General features: G+C 38.3%; 1 protein-coding gene across 2 annotated transcripts in view; it reads left to right on the top strand.

Moving 5' to 3' along the window:
• The window catches only part of CLYBL (citramalyl-CoA lyase), a 208,732-nt gene that overhangs the window by 56,655 nt on the left and 126,680 nt on the right, over positions 1 to 25,397 (top strand). Inside the window, exons 1-2 of one of the 2 annotated variants that reach the window (XM_036228827.1) lie at positions 1,586 to 3,296; positions 6,453 to 6,527. The exons of the other annotated variant lie outside the window; for it this stretch is intronic. Coding sequence (XP_036084720.1) covers positions 3,202 to 3,296; positions 6,453 to 6,527 — 170 coding nt within the window. The 5' untranslated portion in view covers positions 1,586 to 3,201. Of the gene's footprint in view, positions 1 to 1,585; positions 3,297 to 6,452; positions 6,528 to 25,397 lie in introns of those variants that run through there. 2 annotated transcript variants of the gene reach the window in all.

Raw genomic sequence — 25,397 nt, 5'->3', positions numbered from 1 at the left:
TCCTGAAATCCCTCCCTACACTATTTTAGATCTTTTTCTTTGGGAATTTCTTTAGGCTTAATCAGAAACTGCCATAACAATACATTTTTGAATATATAAAATCTTGAGTTAGGGCAGTGCTTTCACATTCTCACTGGAATTTCATATAACATTTCTAAAACGACATTGTGACTAAGAACAATGTGTTTTCGTTCTAAACCCAGCGATGCATTTTGCTTACAAGCGTACAAGAAGACCAGCATTGTACACAAGATAGGCAGGTCACTTTAACTTTTCTCCTTTGTAGCACGGACTATTTCCAGACCCTCTCTCTATTTAAAGACCATCTCTACATGCCATTGCAGAGAGGAGCACCACCGAAGAACTCTGAACATCTTGAAGGTCACTTGAGTCTGAGAGACATCTGTATAATCTGTTATTTCCTCTCTGTTCCAAATGTGGATACTTAAGCTCTTGGGAAATCTAGAGCACATTCTCTTCTTTACCTGCAAATTTTCATGTGCTAAAAGAATGTAAACATCCCAACATCCACAATTTTACTGTAAGACTCATGGAGTTGAGTGAGTCTCCTCTGTGTCAACTAGCATATGCCAGGGCTATCATAAATATTAACAGCAGCAATAACTATACCTCACTGTTCCTTTTGTTTAAAAATCTGTGTAGCAAAATTTTATGCCCTTAACTCATAAAGTAGCCATTAAACAAATGTTGTCACGTGATGGATCCAGTGAGATTTCAGCAGTCATTTATTCCTCCAGCAAATATATTGAGGAACTACTGTGTTCCAGGCATTTGAGATCTATCATTTGAACATAACAAAGATCTCTCACCCTGGACCTTACATTTCAGCAGGCTGACAATAAACCACGGAGATAATAAATAAGTAGGACATGGATAATTTTAGAAGAGGTAAAAGAAAAGGTGCAGCAGGAGAAGGAAATGGGTGAAAACCATATAACAAAATGGTATGGGAATGGCGATTGTGTCAGATGCTGCTGGTGGGTCAAGTAATTTGGGAATTGAGAATTGGCTACTGGATTTAGCAATGTGGGTCTCCTTGGTGGCTTCAACAAGAGCAGATTTGAAGGAAGTATGGGTTTTTAAAAAATTTCTTCCAGAGGAGGACAAAGTTTAAATAAAATTATTTGGAGCACTCATCAATCCGTATGGTTGACACTGAGCAGCTTACACTGGAGCACACATTAAAGGGACCAAACATGTAAGTGATCTCTGCTTTTTAAAGTACATGTACAACAATTTTATTGAAATATAATTCATATATCACACAATATACCCACTTAAACTGTGAAATTCAGTGGTTCTCAGTCTATTCACAGAGTTGTACAACTACCACGGCAATCAATTTTAAAACATTTTCATCACCCCTAAAGGAAACCTCGTACTCATTAGCAGTCATTGCCCCTCAAACTCACCAGCCCTAGGCATGCACTAATCTACTTTCTGTTCTTATACATTTGCCTATTCTGGATTTTTCATATAAATGGAATCATGTAATATGGTCTTTTGTGATTGGCTTCTTTCCCTTAGTATTATGTTTTTAAGGTTCATCCATATTCAAGAATATATTAGTACTTTATTCTTTCTCATGGCTGAATTATGTTACACTGTATAGAATTATCACATTTATCTGTTGATCAATTGATAGACATTTAAGTTATTTCTGCTTCATTTTTAGCTATTATGAGTAATACTGCTGTGAACATTTATACATAAGTTTCTATGTAGATATATGTTTTTTAGGATATATACTTAGGAGTGGAGTTAGATTTCTGCTTTCTTGCTAGTATTACCAAATATCCTATGTCATTATTGCCAAAATTTCAGGGCTAGAGGTCAAAAAATGAGACAAAGTGGAAAAGTAGGACCTAGAACACATGTTTTCCTTTTTTCTTTCCCGTGTCCCTAGGTTCCTAGAGCCATTTCAGCCATAGTTACTGTTGAGTTACTCAAGTGCTAAATGAATGGATATATATACATATATATTTGTTGTTGTTGTTCTATTTTGGAGCACAAAACCATAGTAAAAGAGCAGAGAGTGAGAGAGAGAATCCATCTACCTGCACTTGCTTATGGAAGAATAAGGTTATTTTAGATCCAAGTCATTGTGTACTTTTAGCTGCATAAAAATCTTCAAGCAAATCTTCTTGTAGTATTTCCAAAATAAAGATGCCAGGAAAAACAGGCAAACACATTGATTTCGAGGGGAAAAAAAAAGAAAGAAAGAAAGACTTATAATTGCCTATCAGTCCTTGAATTTACTTCCGGGGAGCACCAATTTAAAATTTCAAACATGTGGCTTTTTCAGTAGGATTATATTAATATGAAAGAGTTTTATCAAGTATGATATCACATGTGTTTGTGTGTGTGTGTGTGTGCGCGCGCGCGTGTGTGTGTATGTGTGTGTGTGGTTTTAAACATTTCTATAATGAGTTCCCAAGTGCTTTTTTGGCCGTGGTTATTAAAGCTTGTGTGTTTGCGATTTATTTGGCAAAATGCCTTTAGTGAAGAAAGAATATAGTGTTCTCTTGGTTCTTTGCCCAAAGTAATTTTGGAGAAGTCTGTGACTGTGTTTAGTTCATGTCATTCATTGGAGACAAGTGATTGTAATTACATTTGATCACAATCAGTTTACAGTTGTTTTATCATGTTTTCATACTGAATATCTACTCAGACATCATAGCAAAACTTAATGGCTACTGTTTTATTTGTGCATAAAATGTTTTATAGCCTTTTTTTCCCCAGTACACATCGGGTTTCAATCATCACTGCTACATAGTGAGAGGAAAGCGATGGATAAAGAACTATCAAAAATCTTTGACTACATAAAATTTTATTTCAGGTCACCTTGCCATAAAAGATATTGAATGTATTTTGTGGCTTCCCCCACCCCCCACCGTCCCAACATGTTAACCATTGTAGAAGGCTTACAATATTTCGAGGAAACCATATGAAATGTGGAACTTAATTCACCTAAGATGGTTTACACTTGCATTTGTTTTCCATTGGAAATGGGGATACCAGTATTTTGAATGACTCCTAGGTAATGGAGTAAAAGACAACTATTGTTATTTTGGGGATATAAAAGTGGGTTATCTTCTTGACTGTAAAGCTAAACATTTTGTCATTGTTTCCAAAAGTCTGCTCTAACATCTGTGCTGTGGGGCTGCCTTACATTTCAGGATGTTATTTACAGCTACCAAATGCTGGAAGCTCTCATGTGTCAGACAGTCCCTGATTTGCTCGTTGTGGAAGCCTCACCTCACCAGTGAATTTAGGTAAATTCACTAGTTATCTCCCAAGTGCCAATTTTCACCATTCCTTATTTTCCCCAAAAGGTTGGTCCACAGCCCTTCTTAAAACTGCTGTTGGTCTGTCTGAGCCTTCGTGGTTGAAGAAGCTCCTGTTAGAAAAGTGTAATTAATGGGAAACTTTGACATCCAGCTGAGAAAATTAGTTTGCATCAAAAAAGGCAAGATAGAGGATTAAAGAAATTTTAGTCCTAATCTAATTAACACCAATTAAAAGATGCAGATGAATTTGCACCAACAAATTGTTAATTATGCACCAATTTGCCTTTTCTACGACCAAACCAAAATTAGGAAAATATTATTATCTTTTTTGTTTCAGAGACTTTAGAGTGGGTTTGTTACAATCATCTTTTGATATAATTAAAGAAAAGGTAGGTGGTAAGAGTTAGTGTGAAATATTTCACTCTCCTGATACTTTCATGTAGGTTAACTCTTTAAAAACGGAAAGTACAGGATAATTCTCTTAGCGTTTATTCACTTATCAGACATTTAATAAGGACCTACTACGTGCTGGCTCCTTGCTCCATGCAGTGAAAAACAGCATGGGTGCAGCAATTGTTTTTTCTCATTCAGAATATTTTAACTCTTTGTATTGCTGATCTACCGCTCCTTAGAAAAAAAGCCCTGTGACCTGAATTGTCCAGCTAATTAAACTCTGCCCTGGACACTTGGTATAAAGAGAGAATTGAACTTTTTTAAGGCCTTGAGAAATGTTCTTCAGTGTCCCGGAACTCCTCTTTAACAGCGTGGCCTTTTGGTGTATTCTGTGCGTATCTTCCTCACTTGGCGGATCTGTGTTTCTGCTTACCAGAGTATTACTCAGATGTTCACTGTGCTGGGACTGTCTTTTTTACCTTTTGAATCACTCTTATAGCTCCTCAGATGGTGATCTGAGTAATTGTGTAGGGGGTGGCAAAGCACAGACCTTTTATATCTGCAAATGACACATCTGTCCAAGTGTCATTTAATGAGTAACCACAACCCACTTTATATAAACCATATTTCTTCTGGGAGAGAGAGGGGAGCATATCTGCTAGAAACCAAGAGAAAAGCATATCCCTGATTTTTCCTAGCCATTAATTATATACAAAACTTAACAACTGCCTTCAGATTTCCAAGTACCTATTATTAAACTTCAATCAAAGGTGGTGTTTGGCAACTAGGTCCTGGTGTCAGAAACAGCATTCTAAAGAGCCATGTACTAGATTACTCTCTAGTGTGTATACTTAGAATTTAAATAGCAATATCTAAATGACCATGTTTTATTCTTTGGACAATAGTTAATGTAAAAATTTCGGATGCTTGCTTTGCATTTTTTAGTAGTTGTGCTGGAAACTTTTTTTTTAAGTTACTTATTTATTTATTTTTTTGGTGACATTAGTTAACAAAATCTGGTAAGTTTCAACTGTACATTTTAACAGTAAGGCACGTATATATATGGGTGTGTGTATATATGTGTATATACATATTTTTTTCATTGTGTGTTCACCTCCCATAGTTAGATTTCTTTCTGTCACTACATATTTGATTCCTTTTACCCCATCTACCTCCTCCCTCCCTCCTCCCCCCTCCTTTCTAGTAACAACTAGTCTATTGTCCATGTCCATGAGCCTCTGTTCGTTTGTCCTGTTCATTTGTTATTTTTAGGTTTATATCCCACATATAAGTGATGTCATGCATTCACCACTTTGGCTGAAAGCAATCTGTGCTAAAGTAGCTTCTGCTGGCTTGTGTTTTCATTGGTAATAACAGTTGGAAATTGGGAGAATTTCAAAATGGCAGTGTGTGACAACAAATGGAAGGCATTCTTTAAAATCCATGTCTTCCTCCACACATTCACGAAAGAATATATGATTTCTATTGCAGCATTGTAGTTAGAAGGTGAGTAATGTAGCCTGATGAAATGCGTTAGTAGGGTTAAGGTAACAGTTGCTGACTCTGATACTCCTGTTGCCTTAAAATAAAAGAATGATATCTAAGTTGACCAAGTATTATAAAAGGCAATTTTGTATGAGGCCTCCAGAAATAACCGATAAGGCCTGGTCAGCTAACAGACCAAACTCTCACCCCCAATCCAAAACCTAGAGTTTTGTCACTATTAGTAGAAAAACTTTTTGTTTCATACCTAAGTAAGATCTTGAGTTATCCAATGTGTTTCTGTTATTGAGTAATGATGATTCCACCAGGGTAGAATTTGAATTTGGAGTGTATTCTCCGTTGCTACTACTGCAGGTCCATGGGTACCTGTGTTCTACTTCTAACTTTCCTTCTGACCAGCAGCACAGACATGGGATGGCCACGGAGAATACGGGTTCAGTGTGTGATTGCTTCTGTTTCTCTTACTAGCCTGAAACCTTAGTCATATTGGCATCAGGCTTGAACCAAAGAAACAGCTTAGTCATGAAAATGCATCACATATTTCATGATTTCTTACTGTGGCCTATCCTACATGCTCTTATCCCATTAAAGGAAGGGAAAAAATTCTATTTTTTTCTATGCATTTTAACTTTCCCTGTGATTATTTTAGACCAGAGCCATAACATCAGAAGATTATGAGGGGAGTTTTTATCAGTGAACGGAGTCTTTAAGAAGGATGTAGTTTTATGATTTACAAAGTCTAAAGGGGCATGGAAACTAAATGCAATGAATTATTTGGGATTGTATCATGGACCAGAAAAAAAAAAAAGACAATAAATCACGTTATCAAAACAATTGATGAAATTTGAATAAGGTCTGTAGATCAGGCGACAGCATTGTATCAGTGTTATATTTCCTGATTTTGATCATTGTAGTACAGTTGTATAGGAGAGTGCCCTTTGGGGAAGTATTCAGGGGTAAAGGGGCACAATGAATACATCTTATGAATGGTTCAGGAGAAAAAAAATAAACATCTATATAATATATGAACATCAATTAACAAATCAATAGAGGGCAGTCATGATAGAGTAAATCTAGTAAAATGTTAACCGTTGGCGAATCTGGGTATAAAGTATTCAGGAGTTTTTCATGCTACCCTTGCGGATTTTGTTAGTTTCAAATTATTTAAAATTAAAAAAAAAAATACTTAAAGTAGAAATGTTCTTTGTTCTTCAAGTTCATAAACTGTCTTGTGCATGATTTCAGAAAGAAGTCAGAGGTTCAACTACTCCTACTACAGGGACTTTCAGACAGAGGCTGCCGCTGCATCGCACGGAGAGGGTCAGTGCTACTGGCTCAGCCAGTCAGAGCGGATTCTTAGTATGAACGTTTACCAGGGCAGGCTGGTTATGTTCAGCAGTTTAATGTATTTTTTCAAAATCTACCTGCCTGGTGGAACAGCTCCGAGTCTACAAATAACAAGATAAAATGATCCCCAGTCCATTTATTTCTCGCGCACACCTCCCCTGTAAGATTGAGCCATGGGTTTAAATGAACATGAGAACCGAAGTTCACTTCATTGTATGTTCCCTTTCAGACAGGACTTCACAAAGACCCTCTTTTATAAAGAAAACAACCAGCCAATAAAACAGTATTAGAGTACATTATATGTGTGACCAATCATTTTACAAAACCTGATGTAAGCCTTCGGGCATAATTGGAGTTCTTAGCAAAATACTTTGGTTTTAATATTTCTATGACCCTCTAAGGGGGACTTAGCAATTACTCTTAAATTTTCAAAGTGGTACATGGAGTTTTAGCTGTATGACTTCCATTAAAGCCCATAGGAGTCTTGTTGCTAAAACATCACACAACTCATGAAAATGTGCTCCTTCTTGTGAAATTGTTAGAAGTAATGGGTATGGAAGTGTAGCCCGGTATTCCTGGTATATTTACAGCCTTTCTGCACTTGTTTCAAATTTTATACTTTTATAAAAACTCCACAGTTCTATGGGAATTGAGGAAAAGCCTATTATGTGTATTCCAAAAATGAAGGGTAGAAAAATATAGTAGAACTGATAAAAAGTAAGTTCTAAAATAATTCAAGAAAATGTAAATGTTTAAAAATATTTATCTTCTTTATTTTGAAATTAATATTTCAACTTCCAGATTTTTAAAGTACACCTTAAAGTAATACCATTTTAAAAAATGACATTTAAGGACAAACTTTCAATATAATCACATACAAGGTTTTGGATTTTCAACTGCCTCTTCTTTTGAAACCTACATAACTTAAGCATCATCTGAGCAAAACTTTGCTCCTTCAGATGGGGCCGGGGCAGGGGGCGCATGGTCTTCCCAAGGGATAAGCCCTGAGGTTTGGTGAATCCCCTCTCTGCCAGTAACCTTATACACATGCTCAGCTCAGTGGCCTGGCACAGCATCAGCGGGTGGCCTTGCCGATGATTCACCCCATTCTCTCAGGGTGCACCCCATTTCCTCTCAGGGCAGAAACATCTCAGAGTTCTGTTTCCTCAGCCCTTTGGGAGACACTCGAGACCAGGAACTGACCTCAGAAATAGATTTATTTGTTTCAGTACATTCAGAGAGAAAGGGAAAGAGGTTGAGTAGAGGGAAAGTGGGGAAACGCAATGACTACTTCTTGAGTTAATTCCTGTTGGCTCAGTTTCAGTGGTACTCTGTTTTGCTGTAGATTTTTTTTACTAAGCAATATTATAATTTTTATTCATTATTGAATCTCAAGAAGACGCTATAGGCATTATTTTCTCTTGAAATCTCTACTAATATCTGGGTAGTAGATTTTAGGATCGGTTTTTAAAAATAGAGAATTTGACGTAGGACCAAATTTTCTACATAGCATTGAATGAATAGCATCCGTTAGGCGAGAGCTGTGCCTCTGATTTGAAGTGTCCCAGCTGGGGTCAGAATTAGGGACTGTCTAAATAAAGGAATTTCAGAAAGGCAGGGAAGAATATCAAGGTACAAATGGGAGGAAATAAGCTATTGTTCCTTTAAAATGCCTTGTAACCTCGATAATGAGAGGCTATGAAATAGTTCTTTTTATAACAGTAACTTCTTAACTTCACAGCCCTAAGAGCTCCTAGGGTCACTGGTAGGGAGCCCCAGGGCTACACCTGTCTTGCATAGATTAGGGCTTTCTGCAGCTGTCTTCATTTGCAAGACTAAGGTATAGCCCGATGAGGCTGCGGGTCTCAGCAGGGAGTGCTCCTTTTCGATCTCAATAGGCTGGCATTTCAGATTAAGATGGCCATTGCAAACCAGGCTTAGAAATTGCAAGATGAGGCAGGTAACTATTTCCTGAGTTTTATGTATTAGATCTTACGAGGTACGAAGCGGGGACCCTTATACATGGCTGCCTTGAATTAGCCATGCCTTTTCCAGTCAGCCCTGCCTAAACTATCTAGCATATCCAGGGGCTAGGCTTGCTTTTGGCACACAAACATGTTTGTAAAGAGCCTGTGAATGTATAGGATGATCTATTGATGAGGACAAAAGGGGATGCTCTTTGGAACCTATACCCGTTAGCATTGGTCTGTGGATTGGATACGCTTTCTCTGTAATGTGCATTCGTTTCACAGAAAACACAATTAGGATAATTCTTGTGTGTTCTCTACAGGAAGGAAGTAGTATACTGCTTGTGAATGGTAGGCTAAATGAGGGAATCATTAAAGGGTTTTTAATAGACTTTTGAACCAAAAGACATAAGGGACTATAGTTATGTTGCCTTAATTGAGAAATATTTTGCAATATGAGGAGACTTAATCAAATTTTCATTACATACCTGGTCAGGGACTAGGCTAAATGTTTCTTTAACCAATTTGATAAAATGCACATGGAAAACTTATTAGTTATGTGAGAATATGTATGAAGTGCTTATCATCTCTCCTGTGGGTGCCTGAGTATCACATACTTGGTTTACTGTGTTGGGTTGAATGCTTCTGTTCTAATTTCTAATGAACTTTACCACCAGACTACTTGATCATGACTAAACCCAGGAACAATGCAAATGGAATTGCCCCCTGATGGGGAGGAATGGGCCCAGATGGCCCTTAAAAGGTGATAATTAGGAAATATAGCATATCTGAGTAGCTAGAAAGAGAGAAACTTGTTAAAGACAGTCAATCTGTTTGAAGCAATGGTCTTTCCCTTAATTATATGCATTTTTATTTAGAGTCGCTTTAAAGTAAAAATTTCCCAGGAAAATTTTTATTAGGAGCTAAAACCTAGGAACTGTACCTTTTTTTTTTTTTTTTTTGCTACTTTGAGATTATTTTGAAAATTCTTTTCTTCATACATTTTTGTTTCCTAGATCTGTGTAACAGACTTGCTGTGTGTGTTTTAGGGGGGCGTTTTAGGTTATTTTAGCTCTTATGCTAAAACAGTGGGGGAGTGATTAAAAGTGAGAAAAATATTGGTATATATTTGTAAACCGAGCTTTTAAAATTAAAATAGTTGCAGGATATTACAGTCTGTGATTTCATATACTTTGTAAGATTGCCTTAAATGCATTGCCTTCTTGGCAGCATAATCTCCAGATTCTTCTTGAATATGTCATTAAAATAATTTTACATATGACAAGTTGGACTTTTTAAGCATTATATTTTTATCTTAATTAGCATATTTGCATTTGCTAATGATATCATTCCTTTGGCTTTTCTTTAGTCAGATTTTTTTTTAGTGTACAAACTTGGCATTACTAGAAAAATAACAAGTGAACTGAGAAAGAGAAAGTGGTGACATAAAGAGAGAGCAGAAATATGCTCAATATAGCTCTTCCAGCTTTTATACGGAATGGAGGGTGGTGAAATAGCTCTATTCCTGAGAATCGAAGCACAGAGCAAAAGCTATAATGGCCAGAAAACAACTTTTCCCTAATTTGTAAAACCAGAAAGTGAAATTACATTGAAGTGCTAAATTACTTTACTCCAAATATCTTGGCAGTCTTATTTTGGCAGATGAGTTGCTTTCCTGAAATTACTCAACACCATCATTCATCCTGACAAAAGCCAATGGTACAGATGCACCTTTGGGACTGTGGCCAAGGTAAGACTAGCATTTTCCAGGTCTGCCCACTCAAATTTGGAAAGATTCTTCATAAAATAAGCCTCACACTCTAAGTATTGCCCCTCTGTTGACAAGTACACGCTGGCTGAAATGTAGGGGTTTCAGGATCTAGTCCTTGGAGTTTAATACAAATTCATGAAGTATTTTCTTCCATTCAAAAACCTTTTGGAGTTTTTGACATTTTAAGCATAGTTATTGAAAAATAGATATAGGTCATTCTCAATTTCAGGATTCCAGAAGCACATATACCAAGAGAGAATGGAGAAGCATCATGCTTTTCTTCAGCAAGCTTCAGGTGGAAATGGGATCAAGAATGAGCCATGAGTACACTATTTGTAGAATGTTTTGAATTGTATCCTTGCATTCACTGGCAGGTTGTCCCAAAGAAAATAATCGGGCTCAAACTTCTTGTTATCAGTGAAAAGCAAAAATTATTTAGTGCAGGCATACTTAAAGGGAAGAAAAAGTCAAGAGGAATATTAGAGTTAAAATCATTGCTATCTTTCATTCCATGATTCACAGCGAGGAAGGAAAGTGGTTTATATCTAATGTGCCCAGCTATATTATAAATGAGAGTGTGCTTTTTTGAAGATTGTACTTAATTATTTCAACTTTAGTAATTGCAAAAAGATCTAGCACTGTTTACTGACAGTTATATTTATTTACTATTACTTTCTCGATGTGGTCTAACTTGAAACCTTTATAGTTGTTGAAATTTTTATCTGTCACAGAACAAGCTCTGAGGAGAAAAGCAGCTTCAGTCTTTCAAGTGTTTCTTAAAAGGACTTTAATTTGACTAAAACCTAATTTGCCTTAACACAACTATAACATAATTGCTATAACAATATTTGGAATTTTGTTTAACAGCTAAAATAAAGAACTGGGTTGAAATAGCCCAGAAGCTGGATGACAATTAACTCTGCATTCTTTTTTGGACTCTTTTATTAATTAGCTTTCTAAACTCAAATAGATTATATCCTCTGAGTAGTATTTTGCATTGTATATGCAAAACTCTGTGGATGAGATTTGCATGTGGCCTAAACTCTGTTCACATTGTTGTGTTAAGTAGCATTTTATCCCTCTGGACCCTCTCCCCAACCCACTGGAAAGTTTTATTTACTTTTCTTGCTAGAAGGGAAGGTTGCATGTAGTTTGTCTTCATCTCCTTTTACTATTAAACCCACTAAAGCTGGTCATGCCTGGTGGTACCAAGCAAGCTCTTTCCAGTGTTCTGGTCGGCTAAGCATTTGAAATTCTTTACTCTTTATTTATGTGGAATGTTTTCAGCTTCTGTCTTTGCTTTAAGCACTGATTAAAAGAAACCTTTAAAAAATTAAAAGAAAGTAGTTTTTGGTGTAGGCCTTTACTTTCTGGAATTTTCCCTTGTCTTCCTGCCTGTTCGTTTCCCCATCACCGCCTTCCCCTCAGTCCCCAGCAGCATGTAGTATATATTTTTTTAATGTTAAAAGTATTTTAGGGAGCATATTAACGGCACCGTTTGGAGGATAAGAGAACTGGATTAGTCCCTCATCACCAGTTGATCAAACCATCAGTGTATGGTTCTACTTATGATTTGATAACGTCCCTGAACAGCTGCCCTTTGGAGGATGTTGGTACTTAGACAAACCCCCTGTCATTTATCTGACTCACTAACACAACTCTTTTGAGAGAATTAATATCAAACTTACCTATGAGGATCTACTGTTTAAATGGGTGGATTCCTTTTTTAGTACATACTTTTTAGTTCAACAGAGGGGACCCCATCTATTTAAAAAATAATTAATCAAATACTTCTGACATTTTCCCTTTGTATTTCCTAGGGGAGAAAGTTATTTGAATAACAAACAAACAAAACCCCCTCATCATAAATAGCTGTCAACCTACTTTTAACAAAGGCTTTCTGAGACCTACAGTGTCCTGTTTGGGTAGAGGCAGCAGGGTAGTATAGACCCTATGCGGAAAGGCTTGGTTTAGTAAGTACTTTCTGGATTCAGCATCTCTCCTCATTAACTCTTAGGTTGCTGCTTTGAGTTTCTAACTCACTATCACTGCCCTATGAAGAGTTTCTAACATGGTAGCCTCTTCCACAGATGCCTTTCCCTAGATGCCCCACACAGCATGAAAATTTGTAAGCATCATGATTTTTAATAGAACTGAAAGCAAAAAGCTTAAGTATTACTTCTTGTTTCTTTGACCTAAGGACCATTTTTAAAATGAATATCTAAGTTAATCTAGAGTTGTAAATAAGCTGTACAAACCAATATTTAGACACACATCTTTAGGTCTTTAGTTCAAACCGGCTCTTATATAGAAACTGATTTATTTTTTTGGAGGAAGTAGTTGGGAGAGACTCGCCCTTGCCTCTCAGTTGATGTCCCTTGAAGGAGCTTTCAGAGCCCCACATTTAAAATGCTTTTTGTGTAATGAAGTAGGACCAAAATGATAGTTTTTCTTGTGACTCTAAGTTAGACTGAACCATATGAAATTGCCACTGTTTGACCAATTTTAACATAAAAATGGCACTACAGTACCAAAATTTTTGTAGTGTAATAATCTCCTGATTAAAAAAAAATGGAGAAATTAGCTTAAAAAATTAGACGATAAGCTCATTATAAGCAAATATAAATTCCTCCTCCCTCCCCCTCTCTCTTCCTTCATTCCTTTCCCTCCTCCCTCATCGTTTCCTTCCTTCCTTCCTTCCTTCCTTCCTTCCTTCCTTCCTTCCTTCTTTCCTCAATCACCTGTTAAGTTCCTTCTATATGCTGCTAGTTCTACGGATGTAGAGATTAGTTACTGCCCCCACATCATTTAAAGGATGCATAAATATAAGCTGCTCCATGTATTGGTGAAACTGGTCCCAGGGGGTAGTAAGAGTTTCTCGAATCATCAAAACCTGAAACTACACTATACAGAGCTCCAAGTCCCTAAGATTTTACAAAACTGTTCTTAGGGACTGTATAGAATAGTTTCCAAATGTTTTCTTCACTCCAGAAAGGAGCCACACACCCGTTGGCAGTCACTATCATGTTCTCCTCTTCCCTTCCTCTGGCAACCCCTGATCTACTTTCTGAATGTATAGATTTGCCTATTCCGGACATTTCATATAAAGGTAATTGTGTAATTGTACCCTTTGTGTCTGGCTTCTTTCATTAAGCGTAATGTTTTCAAGGTTCATTCCTGTTATAGCATGGATCAGTATTTCATTCCTTGTTATTACCAAGTAATGTCCCATTGTAGGAATATACTACATTTTATTTATCCATTCATCCATCACGGGTGTTTGAATTGTTTCACTCTTTTGGCTTTTGTGAATAATACTTCTGTGAACAGTAATGTATATTGCGGCCATACAATTTCAGTTCTCTTGGGTATACCTAGAAGTAGAATTATTGGGTCATATGGTAACTATATGTTTAACATTTCGAGGAACTAGGATGCATAACATTTTGTGCCTATGTTGTGAAACTAATTATGAAGCAACTTACAGTCAGTTATCATTAGGCCCGTCTCTTCTACTAGGTCTTAAGTTTCTTGAGACAGGGGTTGTACTTGTTCATCTTTGAACCCCTCTTCCATCCAGCACCCACCAAGTGACCCAGTAGGTTCTCAGATAATTGTTGAGAATGGAACTGAGCAATGCAATGTCCTATTGCCTATGAAATCACCAACACTCCTGAGGCTCAGATTCAGTCTGTCTGTCTGTCTGTCTCTTTCTCTCTTTCTCTCTCCCCACCCTTCCCTCTCTCTCTCTCTCTCCCCTGTAACAAACGACAGCTTGTCAGAAATAGAAGCAGCTCCGTATTGTCTATGGACCCTTCCAGCTGCTTGCTGACCCTCCTTACCTGCTATAGGACCTTCATCTGGGTCTTGGGATTTCTCCGGGCTGCCACAGCCCCACAGCAGGAGTGAGGACCCCACTCGGTTTGCACAGATGCTTCAGGAGAGATTATTTTAAGACCACTGAAACCCCAGTAGAGACAGGGCTGATGGGAAACCGGGCATTTGGGTGCATGCCTCCTGTCTGACATGGTTCACACATCTACTTTAGGGGGATTTGGACAAGGAGGCCCTGAAATGCCTAACTAGGCTTTGACTTGCAGCATTGTGCAGGAGGTTTAAGAAAGCTTATTTTAAGACTTTCTCAGAAGGCTAGAGCAGCATCTTTATGATTTATTCTGCTACCTTTCACTTAGAGCCTGTGATTTCTAATAACATCTATTTCAGGTTGGATTTAGGAGACAGCCGGCCTCTGCTGAATTGGCCTTTGATGTTACAGTACCGAGGAGGGGAGGGGCAGATGGAACAAAAGTCGTAATTGCCCAAATTTACAATAGCTTCCCAGCAGCAGCCGGCACAAAAGAAATGTTAATGCAATAAACTGCAAGTGGAAGGAAGCTAAGCAGGATTTATGGCTAGTGCAAACCTGCCTCAAATCGCTGGAACATCCTTCTTCCATCCGTGAGGCATTTCAATAGTCACAGTAGAATCGAGCTCGTTTGAAAGTCAGTGACCACTCTGCATCCTTCCTTCCTTCTATGTCTCGCACCCCATAAACAAACAGATTCCTGTAAAGACCTGGGAAATCTGATAGAGCAGTTGCGGGGGGTGGGGGGAAGATCAGTCATGGAGGGCTCAAACCTGAGATCCTGGCAGTGCCAAGAGCACACATTGGCTGTGAGCATATGCATTACAGCTGCAACCAGAGCCTGCATTCTTCTCCTACTCCTCTGAGTTGAGGATTTTTGCAGATACAACAGATGGCCGGAGTGTTTCCATGTTCAGCCACGAAGTGAGAGGGCAGTATGTCATTCGCCAGTCAGGCGCTTACTCATCCGTCAGGGCCACTGCTATAAATGGCTGTTTTTCACATTTGGGTTCCTGCAGCTTTCATTTCCATTTAGGCTCACACATACCTTTACCTGTGTTGTAACTTGTGGGTTTTCGTTGTCTCCTTGTCCAGATTGCTGGCCTGTTTGGTTTTTTAATTAGCTGAGGTGCATGGTCTAAATGGAAAATTGCTTTCTGAGACCCCTGTGCTCTGGTTCCATGCTGTGAGGGGCTCCCTGTAATTAAACACGTTTGGAGTTGTTCTCTTGCCTATGTGCTGTGGTCAGAGTCTTTTCCACTGGCTGGAGAGTTCTGTTTCAGGCCTGACACTTAAATATTAATATTAATATCAACCGATTAAGTACTGGAATTTTTTCACCTTTGGTAGTTGGGAGAAAGCAATTTTTATGCCTCGTAGGGCTAGGAAAATGCCCAAGCATTGTGAGGCATTAAGAGGAAACTGAACAGGAAGTCATGAGATCAGGAGCAAATTCAAAAAGTCCTGTCTCAGGTTCCTGTCCCCACAGTGAGGAGAATGGAATTCCCTCACTGGTCTAGAATTCTAATTTTCAAAATAAAGTATCCCCCAAAAATAATAAAATAAAGTATCCATATTTAAACGTTCCTGCCACAGCTTTAAATGCTGTACAAGCAGCTTCATACAGCTTGCTCAGCAAGGGATGTGTTATTGGAGCCCCTTCTTTCTGGGGGATCAGTTAATCAGTAATTAACAAAGGATGAAGGAAGCCTTTATGAAGTGTTGGCTTAGGGGCTGACAATAGAGAGTAAGGGTTTCTAAGTCAGCGTGGCCTTTAGAGAAAGTCTGATGTTCTGTGTGGAGTGGCAGGCTCTCTCTCCTCTGCAAATCTTTTCTGAAGAAGACTTTGGATTTATTTCTAATAAACATGGACAAAATCATGGGGCATGTAGAAGCCTGACACCAAAACCGTGTCATTAAGATCATTCATTAGGAAAAATAGTTGGAATTAAAATCTATCATTCAGGTCCTAATATATAAGACACATGGCACATTGTAAAAACCAATTTGATCACTTTCTAGGAGACCTAGACTTGAGAAAGAAGGAAAAAGGAAAAGAAAGATGAGAAAAGAAGGAAACAACCTGTAGGCAAAAGAGCTACACATACTCAATCCTTAATTTTTTCACAAATGTACACACCTATATTTCATGACCTGCTTCTCTTCTGATTAATAGCAGAGCTCTTATTTTTCTCTGTATTTCTGCCACTGGTACCTTCCCAAACCACGGGCCGTCGTACTCTAACTCAGTTGGTCAAGCTCTTTGAGCTGCTTTCTTATTCTTGAGTATTGGTCGATGTTTAAAGTGTGTGACAACAGAAAACACGTGGGGTTTAGACGTGGATTTGGAGAACTCCTGAATTGTAATTGCAGCACTCTGGTTTCCTTACGTGTAAAATGGACACAGTCAGAGTTTTGGAGGCTGGATGTAGAAAAGTGTGCAGACAGTGGGGTTGTTTGCAACAACCTTCCCATTTTATTTCATCTGCAAATGTCACAAGCTTGTGATTTACTCTCAGTTGGATCCTCTTTGTTCTGATGGTGCCTCTGCTTCACCCCACAGGCTTTTAAATCTCAAGGTCATCAGGGCAGTGCAGTGGGTCAGCAGGTGTATTTGGCAACATGCATTTGATTTAATGTTAATAGGAAAGAGATTAATTAAGGATGTTAATGTGCTTAACAAGAAATCTCATGAAGCCTTACAGGATGCATGAAACATCAATCCATACGATGCTTAAATATTCACATGCTTCTAAAGATTTTGAAGACAGTTTGGCCGGCTGTATTTTTTAAGTTGTTGGTATCATGATGATCTCGGGATGGTCATGCCTTGATGGAGTTTCTAGTGGAGGGATTAGTGTCATTTCTGGGCCCCCACCAGAATTCCTTTCAAGCTTTAAGTAGTCATGCAAAGTCATAGGTTAAATGATTTGGGAATAAAATGTTATTTGACGTGACAGAAATGAACCCTCGGAGACCCACACTTCCTCTGGGACTTGCTCTCACTTACAGTCCTCATGTTAAGTAATTTTATTAACTGAGGCAAGGAGGGGCATGAGGTGACAAGGGAAATATTTTTTGCTAACATTTTAATCCTAATCATGAAATTTATTGCATGTGGCTTTACATGCATTTGTAGCTATAAAGGCCTGGAAGATGAAGTAAAAATTAGAATGTGTTGTTTTTTCTTCACAGGTGTTATTTAAAGCATTGTATGAATTGTCAAAAAGATTAATTGTTGTTGCTTGCAGCTAAACAGATGATAACTTTTAAAATTATATTATTACTGTGTGTCAGCATAAAAGCTCTGTGTCCCAAGTGTGTCACCTTTTTCTGTTGCTGTTGACAAGGTTCACATTTTATAGCACACCGCCAGAAGGTGTTGACATATATTCAGATCACTGATTAAATGTTTTAAAAACGTGCCACTCAGAAACTAACCCTGATGTTCCATGAAAGAGTCATTTTTAGGAATAAGATATTTTTCTTCATCATTGACACAGAAGAAAAATTTTAAATTGCCATTTTTTTCAAAAGAACCTTATGTGATTTCATTTTCCTATTTTAAATTGTGGCACAGAAGAGAAAATGTTTTTCAGCATTCTTGTTTCTTCTCTTCTCCTTCACAGGAAAGGCAACAACAACACAGTGTAAAAATATCACGAGGAAGGTGCTAAATGGCTACTTGTAAACTCCTTGGGCACAGGACCCATGATGTAGGAAAGTGAGGACAGTTCTTAGGTTGTAGCGGTGTTGTGAAGTCTAGCGTTGTGACTCCTTTGCAGTTCAATGCTGTGACAGCCTTTGTGCTGTAAAGTATGACAACAGACGTTTACACAGCAGCTGAGCAGGGCAGAATCCTCAGTATTTCTTTTCACACTGTACTTGAAGGCATTGCTGGTTATGGCTTTTTGCATTTTGTAGATGGAGTGGGCTGGCCTTTAGACCAACAGTTCAGTGAATCCAGATGTGTAATTTCTACAGTGGTAAATATATGCCCCAAGAGTCAACATTTTAATGCTTTTCTTTTCGGTGTTAAGGTATTTGTGAGAATATACACTGTTAGTTTATATTCTCTTGTCTCTCTGAGCACAGCACAAAAGAACTTTAAAGCAAATGATTTATTATTCAATATGGAAAACTTGTTTTTTTTTCCCCTTCCTTGATTGTCAAGATTCCTTGGTGATGTCAGTTTTGGAGTGTGAATTTTCCCCTCTCGGTACAGAGGAAGTTGACATTGCTTCAGTGATGTTGCAGAGGATGATGTAAAATACCCATAAGCCCATGTGTATGGTCACTTCACCCCAGCATGGTGCAAGCTTAGAGATGTTTCAGTGACAGCCTTGGGTGCCCTCGGGGGACCAGATCTCCAAATGATCTCTGTGACCAAAAGTATATAAGAGGTTACGAATAGCTCAGGGCAGCAATAATGATAGCTGTCATTCACAGGGCTCTTAAAGCATATCAGGAATTCTCTCCACGTCACATATATCATCTCATTTAATTCCAACAACATAACAGCTATGTGAGGATGTGTGTTTATCATCATTTTTACAAAGGAGTGAAGTAAGACTCAGTCACCTCCTGGTAAGTGACAGCCAGCATTTGAACCCAGGTATGTCAGATTTTAGAGCTACTTGCACATTCATTCAACAACTTCTTATTTAATTTTTGTTTTTCATCACATTTTAATATGTTTTTAAACTCAGTTTTGTTATTCGGAGCTTTAAAAAAATGGCTCATCACTGAACTCATGCAAAATTCCCACAAGTTCGAGGTAAAGACTGTCTGAGAGCCTTGAAGTTTCCTGGCTTTAAAGCAGGTGTCATTTACTTTGGGCATCTGGAGATGCCTCTAGAGCTTCTGAATTTATATCTAAATATGTTGCTCTGTTATGCAAGGAACTAATAACATTGATTGGCTTCACAGAGGTGAACTGGGGACAGAGGGACTGGGTGGGCAAGAGGAATACTTTCACTATGAACTCTCTAGTACCTTTCTGGTACTAGAGAGGTTTTTGTTGTTGTTGTTTATTTTACATTTAATTTATTTTATTAAAATAACATAATTGAACCACCGGATAACTGTATTTTGTCAGGTGCAATAAAAACAAAATTAAAACCCAAATCACAAAGAAAACCTGTATTCTGGCTTCCTTGTATACACATGATGTAGCTGTTGAGAGAAGGACAGACACTTTCTCTTAAAAAGCCACTTCAGGTAATCTAGTTGAAATGTGAAGTTCTCTGTACCAGACTATTATGCAAATGTCAGTAGTTCTAAATTTACTCTTTTATTTTGGGGGTTGCTCTATCACCCAATTTGTGTTTTCATTTGTACCTTCATCCTTTACTTCCTGGGCCACTAGCTCCATAGCGCTTTCTCTATTTAATTAACCATAACCTCTTTAGTATGAAGTCGGTTGATTTGTTTTTCTTCCTACCTCTCAACTCTTATTTTTTAATGTGTGGATTTCTTGGGATGGCTTTTTGTTTCATAAATATATGTTCTTTTCTCCATATAGGAGATATAGTCAGAAAAATTCTCTCTCTGTCTCTCTTTCTCCCTACACACACACACACACACACACACACACACACACACACGAATTTGGCTTAGTCTTCTATCCACTGGTTGGGAATTTTTATACTTTTATGTTAACAGACATAAAAACACTTGTACACATATGACAGTATTTAGCATTTATAACGATATGTAGAATGCCTATATATTCCATAAATTCTGTATTTATAAAACAAAACCAAAGCTTATATATGTAAAACTAGTTCTGTTTTTGCAATTGTCAATGACTCCTAGAGAAAGCGCTTTAGGTAAAGGAGGAAAGCACCTGAGGGTGTTTTTATGTCAATACTCAAGCCCTCAGTGAGTAAGCCTTCTATGCATTAATGACCCTCAGATCTTTCCTTTCCTTCTCTGTGAGTGTGTCATTCATTTCCTCCAAGCCTTCAAGCCTTTTTCCTTTATCTGACACATTACAGGGAACAGTAAAGGAGGGATTTATTCAGATTACTTTGATGGTTTCATTCTCTTTTTGGAAGTTCAATGACTCAGTTATAGGGATGTTCTTGGAACATTTTTAAAGTCCAGTTCTGAATTTTAAAATAACCCAATTGGCATAGGCTGATTACCTACAAATCTAAATCATGATTATAAACTAATTTGGATGTTAATTAGGATTTAAATATTCATCATATCCATTTACTAACTTGTCTAATGCAATGAATTTCTTTCTTTGCTAGGTTATGTGTTCACATTACGACCTGTGAATAGAGAAACCAACCAATGTTCTGAGGGCCTTCTATGCACCTGGCACTCAGCATTGTAGAGTCAGTTCCAGAAGGAACAGGTCCTCAGTCTAGGATTGAAGGCTGTTCGACAGTCAGCACTCAAATATCTGTTGTTCAAATTGATGAAATTAATGTAAAAGGAAGTAGCACACTAAAGAACATTTCATTGTCCTAGATTATTAAGTACTTTGTTGTTAACAGACTGACTTCCTTCCTCTGCACAGGTCATCCCTAAGCTTAGTCTTTTATCTCCCTTAGCATTGTCCACACAGCCAAACTCAGAAAACACGAAGTTGACTCTCAGTTATCTAAGGCATTTAGAAACCTCAGCTGCCTTCTCTACAGCCGGCACACTGCAAGGATGCATCTGTTTACAACATTATGTTTACAACATTCACAATGCTTACAACAGTACATGTAAGCAAAATACAATGATGACATTAAACGTAGAATTACCATATAACCAATAATTCCACTTCTGGGTATATACCCAAAAGAATTGGAAACAGGGACTCAAACAGGTACTTGCACACCCTTGTTCATAGCAGCCTTAGTCACTGTAGCCAAAAGGTAGAAGCAACCCAAGTGTCCATTGACAGATGAATGGATAAACAAAATATGGTATATTCATACAATGGAATATTATTCAGCCTTAAAAAGGAAGGAGATTTTGACATATGGTACAACATGGATGAACCTTGAAAATGACATGCTAAATGAAATAAGCTAGATGGATAGGACACATGTGATTTTACTTACATGAGATACCAAGAGTGGTCAAACTCACAGAAGCAGATCGTATAATAATGGTTAATGGGGTGGAGGAAGTAGGGAATGAAAAGTTAGTGTTTAAAAGGTGCAGGGTTTCAGTTTGGGATGGTGAAATTCTGGAGATAGATGGTGGTGATGATTGCATAACAATGTGAATGTACTTAATGCTACGGAACTATACAGTTATTAGTGGTTAAAAAGAACAAAACCATAATGAAGGCAAAGACACTGGAAAATGTACAATGTGCCCCTGAGCCAAATATACCCAGAAGAGCAAAAATATAAAAATCGTTTCAAAACTTTGTGCAAATTTAGTCTACTACCTTCTAGGTTTCTTGCCTGGTCTGCATTGTGACAGGCCCCTTGTTGAATGGGTCCAGTTATACTGAGGTCATCATCGGTGAGGCACGTGGGCTGCGCCATGGCAGAGATGGCTTTTGGAGTCTTAGTAATTTTGGAATATCTGTGCCATGTATTTCTGAGACAAAAGCCTGTCAATAGAATATTATTGTGTGGGAAGTGATGTGGAATAATTGTATCTTTCTTAGGCATTCGGCATATTGACAGTTGGTAAAAGGAAAGTCATATATACTCATGTTCAAATGTCTTATGACGTTCTGTTAGACCAACATGTCACTAAATCGATCACAGGTTTATTTTCCTTCCAGCACTGGAGCAGATCTCCATTCCTTCAGCTAAGTACCAGAAGGAGAAGATAGGGCTACATTTAGAGTTGGAGACGCTTGGAAAAATGCATATTTTGAAATTTGATTTTAAACACAGGCATCAAATCACACTTATCCCCCAAGACATGATTAGAGGCTCGGAAGATCTGGGAGACTTTCATAGACTGACTGATATCTTCTCTTTCTTCTTAATGAGTTCCATGGCAGGCAGAGCCAGGCATACTGTTTAAAGTATTTCTCGTTCTTTTTCAGTTTTTTCCCCAAGTTCATTTAGTTGAATTTGAGTACTTTAAATGCAAGTGTGACATGATTTTTTTAGAGAAGGGTTTCGCCTTAATTTTTGGGTTAATGATTTTGAATGATCATTTACAATGAAGTGTTTTATAATGAAGCACATTTAAAAGTTTGAAGTACTGGTCGTTACTAAAAATTTTGTAATGGCAGTTAACATGTTGCTGCTGAGATGACAGTTGACCTGGTATTAGGGCATCGATAAAGCCTGGTAGTTTGTATAGTTGCCCAAATTGCGTTTTTTCCAGGCCAGCTTCTCCAATCTCATCATTTCCCTCACTTTCGAAAATCGTTTCAGAATTGTTTCATCAGAGTTGGGGCACAAGCAAATCATTAATGCATGTGTCTCCTGCCACCAAACACATTCTGTCAGGCTTCGGAGTCTGCATGCTCTCTGCTAGATGCCACTTAGCATTCACTTCGGGTCTAAGGACACTCCTGGAAACCTGCAGGGTGCTTTGGACAATGGCCCTACCTCATGGTACTCAACCACCTCAACCACCCACCAAGTTTGTTCATTCCCCATTCATGTACTTCATTCATTTGTTCACTTGGACACTTATTTATTGATTCTATTACAAAGATATCTGAATGAGTAGAACACTGTCTTATTATATACAGAATAAAGGATAGTGGTTAGTTAGCACCTTGGATCCATAGGGACCAGATTCTGAAATTCTAGTTCCTTTAATTGCTGCTGTTTGATCTTGGGAAAATTATTTAACTTCTCTGTGCCTCATCTTTCTCATCTATAAATTGGAGGATAGTAGGTTAAGAGTGTTACATGAAACATTGCATAGTGTCGGCACCCAGTAAGAGCCCAATAAACACTAGCTGTTTTTACAAGTTGAATTGTACATATGTTGGACTACTAACTCCCAGTACTCAGAACATGACCTTATTTGGAAAGAGGGTTGTTGTAGATGGAATAGTTAAGATGCTGTCAGTAGGATGGACCTAATCCAATACGGCTGGTGTCCTTAAAGGGGAAATTTGGCCATAGAGATAGAGATGCACAGAGGGAAGGCAATGTGAAGAGACTTGAGGAGAAGATGGCCATCTGCCAGCCAAAGGGACAGGTCTGGAAAAAGTCCTTCCCTCAGCTCTCAGAACCAGTGCTGCCTTGATTTCAGACTTCGAGCTTCCAGAACTGAGAGATAATACATTTCTCTTGTTTAAGGCACTGAGTTCGTAGTAGTTTATTATGAGCGCCCTAGTAAGTGAACATAGCTGACATTATCCTCAGCTATGTTCCTCACTGACCTGAGAACCAGTTTCCTGGCCAATGGGAAATAGGTTTGCTCTTTTTCAGCTTGAATTTTTTCTTTTCTTTCTTTCTCATGAAATAACGTGCAAAAACGTTCCTAGCAGGAACAGGTGTTCAAGAAAATTCCCATGGCCTTTCATTCTTATGTCTCTTCCTAAAAAACTGTAGTTGAGAAGTTTGTTTTCTCTCTTACCGCATACCTTCTCACTTTCTCAGCTTGATTTCTTTCTCTTTGAAAGATCATATAACCCCTTATAAATTTTTAACCTTTAGAGATTGCCCACCCTCTCCCAAACTCTTGATGAGAAGTGAGTTTATTTTGCAGGTTTTCATGTGTGAATTCTTTCGATAAAAAGGAAATGCAGATGAGTAGCTATATGAAATGAAGCAACACAAATGATGGGGCTGAGAAGAGAGCCCTGGTACTGCATTTCAGTAGCTGACTTCACTCTAACCTATCTTTAAATTGGTAGCTTGGATTTTTCTTTGTTTGTAAAGAAATCTGAGATTGGGCAGTGCTGCTCCCCCGCCCCGGAGGCCCAGAGCGGCGGGGCCCGGTTGCGTTTTGGACTGGGCAGCGCTAACATTTGTTCTTCCCCTGGACCGTCTGCTACTTTTCTCTGCCCCAGTGGAGCTGGGGGAATAATAAAGCTGTTATTATTTACACTGCACAGCATTTTTGTCAGTGGTCTTTGTCATTGAGGCTTACGAAGTCAGTGTCGGACACAAGGGAATTTGTGAATTTTCATTCAGGCAAGGAAGAGATGCGAAAGAGGGTGTTATTTTTCTAGGGATGTTGCTTTTCCAAACCCCTTCAGTTTTCCCAGTCCTTTTCTTTGCCCTTTTCCTATGCTGTCCTTTCACGTGCTTTATAGTAACCACTGAACTCTCTACCTCCATCCCACCTTCCAGCTGCCGCCCCCTCCCCCGCCCCCTTCCTTCTCTTCTCATCTGTACTGTCACCACAGCTCCCAAACCAGTTTCCCCGCCACTGGGGAATCTATAAAATCCACCTCCTTAATGGTCGAGTGTCTCCATGTTTGTCTCTAATGTCCCTCTCATTTAAATGTCCTTGTTTGTTGGTCTCCAAGAGGGCAGGCCTTGACGGAAGCATCACACCCCTCTCAATCTCATACCCTTCCGCTTCGAAAGGAACCTTCTTCCTTTTCCCCTTTCTCAGGTGAGAAGGTCGTTCTTCCTCTCCAGCGTTGCCCCTCCTCTCTTCCTTCTCCTTGGGGAATCTTAGAGCATCAATTTACCCCCTTTCTCTTCTGGATTTTTATTCCTGGCCCCTTTTGGAAAATCTTCCCCACAGCCTACAAAGATATTCTATACACATCCTTGTCAAACTAATGGCTCAGTTTTAGCACTTACCACATTGATTCGTCTCTGCATATCTGTCAATTTGAATGCCATGAAGGCAGGACTTGTCTTTTTTTACAAAATCTGTGGTTAATGTGGCTGGTGTATGGAAATGCTGCTTGATTTTTTTAAATGTGAATTAAAATTTTTGTGATATAATGCAACATACAGAGTTTTAAACATCTGGTGGTTACCTTGGGGAGCTAGGTCTGGCTCCTAGCTCCCCAAGGTAACCACTTTGAATTTTCGATGCTGTTTCATCTGCATGTACCTCCATTCTTAGAAATAATATATTGCTATTCTTGATTTTTATTTCTTTTGTTTATTTGTTTTTTTTATTTATATTTCAATTTTAGACATGATCCCTTGATTTCTTCTTAGAGAAGATGAAGACGCAGTTCTCTTTTGTCATACCTTTCCCCTGTATAAACACACTTCACCCTTCTGTGTTTATACTATGCCAATGAAATTACCGTTCACAGCTGAGCCACATAGTATATTATCATTGTTTCTTTTCTGTACAGGTTTTTCCTTTTTCGTACAACTTTTGTTCCA

Source organism: Rousettus aegyptiacus, unplaced genomic scaffold (assembly GCF_014176215.1).
Source record: "Rousettus aegyptiacus isolate mRouAeg1 unplaced genomic scaffold, mRouAeg1.p scaffold_m13_p_11, whole genome shotgun sequence".
Taxonomy (NCBI): domain Eukaryota; kingdom Metazoa; phylum Chordata; class Mammalia; order Chiroptera; family Pteropodidae; genus Rousettus; species Rousettus aegyptiacus.
Note: the sequence above shows the minus strand (reverse complement) of the source record. Positions and strands in the feature narration are given on the sequence as shown.